Consider the following 4286-nt stretch of genomic DNA (forward strand, 5'->3'; position numbering starts at 1 on the left):
CCTGCTGAAAGATGAGTGCTGCTGAGACCCCTGCAAGACAGAGCAAGGTGGGGGTCAGGAGGGACAGCCCCTTCTGGGGGCAGCTCAGGCATGGGCAGCTCTTCCCCACGCAGCTGCCATGGCCCTGTCCTGTGCCACAGTGTTGGGGTCTCCAAGCGTGGGGGCTTTCTGTGGGGGTCAGAATGAGCTGTGTTATCCCCCGTGGGGATGGACAAGAAAGTGCTGCTGATTGGAGACTATGTCTGGAGAGCCACTGAGGTCTGCAAGAGATGATGGGTGGTTGTGTAGGCATGAGCAGCCCTCCTGCTACTTGCTCACCCTGCCAGGCCTGGCTTTAATGCCCAGATTTAGCATTCCGTGCTGTGAGTAATAGGGACTGGCACCTCCACTTGATTGGGGTAATTGGCTTAATTACAGGTAGCTTCCTCCCTGCCTGCCCTCATCTATGGACCCAGGCCCCCAGATGAGAGAGACTTGTCAGAGCAATAACGCCCTTCAAGGAGGCTCTGGGAATGTGCTGTGCAGCGAAGGAAAGCCCGGGATGCAGATGGTTTGCTCCTGACCTTGAAGGACCTTGGCCAGCTGATGTGCTTGTACCCAAGTAAATTCATACGGAGGTGATTAATCCCATTAGAGTGGTTGGAGAGACTGTGCTCGCTCTGATCCAAGCCAAGCATGTGCTCACATCTCTCACTGAGCACGTGGTAACTCTGCATGCACCAAGACAGCAAGTTTCCATGGCACCCTCATAGAGCCCTGGGAGTCGCCGATGCACTCTCACTGATCCAGGGAGCAGCCGTGGTTTGAACTTTGGTTTGATGGGCTTAAATGTCAGGCAGGGAATGACCAGCCCATGACAGAGCTACAGCCGGAATTATGCCTAAAGCACTTGGTGACTCCTGAAGGCATCTGAGAAACTCTGGTGTGTTTGAGGTTCCTGGTGGGGACAGGAGAGGAGACTGAAGTGTTCAGAACTGCACTGGTGACCAATGTGCCCCGCACTGACCTCATCCCTGTGAGAGCACAGGATCTGGCATTGCTTATTCTGCTGAGCTGCTCGGGAAAAGTGTGGTGGGTTTGGGGGTGTGGGAAGGTGGGGAGAACGCACCTCTCCGGAGGGCATTGCAGACATCTGTCCTGTCAGCTGAGAGGAAGAGCTTGACCCCGTGGGACTTCAGGTACTGCGTGGAGTCCTCGTCACTGACGAAGCAGAACTTGGAGATCTCCAGGCCTTTGGGTCAGGGGATGTGAGCAAAGTCTGTTATGGGGCAATATGACCCTCAGAGCTCCCACCACCCTCCCTAGGTCTCAGTGTGCTTTGCTGCAGAGCTCGGGGCAATTCATTTCCCAGTGCTCTGTGGGGAACTGTCCATGTTCTTGCTGCATCTTGCCCTGTTGCTCCCACAAAACTGCAGAGTGCAGTTAAAGATTCCCTTCATCCCTCCCTTTAATGAGCCGTCCTGCGTGGGGTTTTTTATTTTTAGGATCTCTGTTTATGAGCTGCCTGAGGATGCCCAGCCTGTGCAAAATGCTGCCAGATCCCCTGGTGTGAAGGCTGCGGCTGAAGGGAGCTGAGCTCTGCCAAGGACCCTGTAGCCTGGCTGTGCTCTGGCACCCTGGGCAAGCTGCATGGGGTTGGCAGGGATTGTTTCCAAAATCACCCCCTCCCCTTGTACCCCACTGGTGCTCCACTGAGATGCCTTCTTCGCTTTGCAGCCTTCCTGGGGAAGCCAGTACCCCCGGAGATGGGGTTCCCCCTTACCATAGTGCTTGGCGCTGTTGACGATGCGTATGCCGCTCTCCGGGCTGTTGTTGCAGAGCACCAGGATGTCAAAGAGGTCCTTCTCTGCTGGGTTGTTCTCCAGGATCTTCTTGTTCACGTACTGCACTGCCTGCGAGGAGATGATGAGACTCTTTAGGAGGGGATGACTGCAATGGCTTTGCTGGGGCTCTTTTGCAGTTAAGGTTAGTGGTTTGTGCTGCATCTGCCAGCTATGGCAAGGCTGGCGTGTTACAGAAAGAGAGACAGAGCAACCACCCTGCCAACACCATTGCCAGGAGGGCAGGGAGCAGGATATTCCACCAGAGGTGGGGTGGACATGCGGGACTGGTGAGGAGCACAGGTCTTGATGCCCTGCCATGAGGCCAGGATAGGCATCTCTGCACTCCATGATGGAGTGGAGACCTAAAGCTGGGCAAGCTGAGCTTTCCCCCCATCCTGTGAGTGTCTGCATGTGCCCCTGGCCAGGGTGTAGGACTCACCTGGATGAAGGCGAAGGCAGTGCCTGGTGGCAGGGGCTTGTCCTGGTTGGCCTGCTGGTGCCTTATGTATTCTTCCTTGCCCTTCTCCAGGTAGAGCTTGTGCTCCTCCTCCAGGCTGAAGATGGCTCTGGTGGTCACTGCAATGACCAGTGCCTCGTTGGGGTCTTTCTGCAGGACAGGGAGGAAAGAGGGGTTAGGAGACAGCAAAGAGGGAGTTTGAGGTGGAGCAAGCAAGGGGTCACAAGGCTGCGCCAACCAGGGTGGTGGGGTTGGGCCTTGGAGGCATCACACATGGATCAGGGCTCCTGATGCTGAAGGGCCTTTGGAGAAGAGGTACCAAGCCCAATCTTCCTCTTCAGGCCACCAAGGATGAGGCAGGCAGTTGTGAAACCCTAACCTGTCCGGTAAGTGCCATGCACTTAGAACAGCTCACACCAGAGAGGATTGCTTCATAACTCTGCTGTTTGTGGCCACAGCACAGCCATGGTCGCCTGTCTGTGCTGAGCTGGGCACCGCGGGGTTTCTCCGTGCACACCGGTGGGTTTACCCTTTGTCTGTGTCTTCCGGAGAGTCTAATAAAGGCTCTGTATGCCTAGAGAAGCTGCTGCTTTCTCTCTGGCAGCCCAAAATTTGTATGAGCAAATGCACCCATCCTGGCCATGCAGCTAGAGGTTCAACCCTGCAACCTCTTCCTAGGTGGAAATCCCAGGGACCTCACTGGGACCAGGTGCCCAGCAGCCCTGGACAAGGCAATTCAGGCCATCACAGCTGCGGGCTGTGGTGTGTCCTCTCCTGCAGTGGCACTTCAAAACATGCTTTAGAAACACAGGATGTGCGTTCTGTAACAGACAACCTCTCACCTGTTTCACATCGGTGTTTACAACTGTGCTTTCAGGCTCTGCCATCTTTCGCTTTCAGCCTCAAAGAGGAAATACACAATTAAACGGGTACGTTGTAATATAACTGTATAATCTAGAGAGAGGGAAGAGCAGAAAAGAGACCAGGGACACCCTGTGCTCAAAGGAACCTGCTTCTGCTGACAACTGCTCTGCTCTGAGAAAACCTGGTCTAATAGTTCCAATTAGATATGATGGAAAGATAGCTTTTCAACCACGGACCGTTGATTTTTTGGGTATTTTCTTTCCTCTTATTCTCTGGGCAAACTGCTGAAAACAGTTGTGTAGCTCTTTTCCTGGCAAAATAAGAGTGTCTTTAAAAGCCAAAATAGGTCAGCTCTTATGAGTAGGCTTCTAGTTCACATCCTTACTGCCTTTCTTGCTACTTTTGCTTGAATGGTGAGTTTGTAGCCACAAAGAAGCAAGTTCTCTGCCTGAGCACGGGGCTGCTCTGTCCCTCTGCAGCCCCATGAGCCAGCTGAAGGTCTTGGTGCAGGCTGTGCTAAGCCAGGTCTGGCAGATGACAGTCTTGGGAGGTTCTGTGGTCTGCCCGTGCCCAGCAGCTGAGTTTGTAAACCCCAGTTATTTCTGGGCACCCAGGTCCTGTGGTTTCTGTGACCAACACACTGGATGGAAGGAGACTTTCAGGATTCAGCCTGTGGGGGGGGAACAGTTCCCATTGCCACCAAGGGGGATCTCACGGGGGTAATTCCACTGGCAGCTCCTACAAGCACGCTGCAGGGTTTCTCCAGAGAGCGAAGGCAGCGATGGCTGCTCCACACAGATGTGCTGGGAAAGGCGAGGGGGTTAAAACCTCATTTACCAGTTCATGCCTGACCTGATTACTGGGCTGGGGAGCTGTGCAAGCATAGCCCAGAGCCAGCATGCAGCATAAAGTGCAAGTCAGGGTCTCCAGGGAGACTTTTCTTTTGTCCCAATTTTCTTGAATTCATTTTTGTTATTCAGGAACTTCAAAATGTTGCCTGGGCTGATGCCAGCCCCAAGAGGCAGAGCCTTGCCATGGGGGGTTCCACACTGGCATGTGCTCCCTGCCTGCCCCTGGGGTGGGCAGTCCTGCCTGGAAAGCCCCTGAGCATCCCTCTGCTTCCTGCGTCCCGTCCATACCCC

The 4286-nt window shown here is 54.3% G+C and overlaps 1 protein-coding gene across 1 annotated transcript in view; it reads right to left on the reverse strand.

Moving 5' to 3' along the window:
* The window catches only part of LOC104491337 (cytosolic 5'-nucleotidase 1B-like), a 4402-nt gene extending 1235 nt beyond the window's left edge, over positions 1-3167 (reverse strand). Inside the window, exons 1-5 of the mRNA XM_010133742.1 lie at positions 3123-3167; positions 2263-2430; positions 1763-1892; positions 1109-1231; positions 29-30 (exon numbers count right to left, since the gene is read on the reverse strand). Coding sequence (XP_010132044.1) covers positions 29-30; positions 1109-1231; positions 1763-1892; positions 2263-2430; positions 3123-3167 — 468 coding nt within the window. The remainder of the gene's footprint in view (positions 1-28; positions 31-1108; positions 1232-1762; positions 1893-2262; positions 2431-3122) is intronic.
* Between the last annotated feature and the right edge of the window lie 1119 nt (positions 3168-4286).

Source organism: Buceros rhinoceros, unplaced genomic scaffold (genome assembly GCF_000710305.1).
Source record: "Buceros rhinoceros silvestris isolate BGI_N320 unplaced genomic scaffold, ASM71030v1 scaffold12973, whole genome shotgun sequence".
Lineage (NCBI taxonomy): Eukaryota > Metazoa > Chordata > Aves > Bucerotiformes > Bucerotidae > Buceros > Buceros rhinoceros.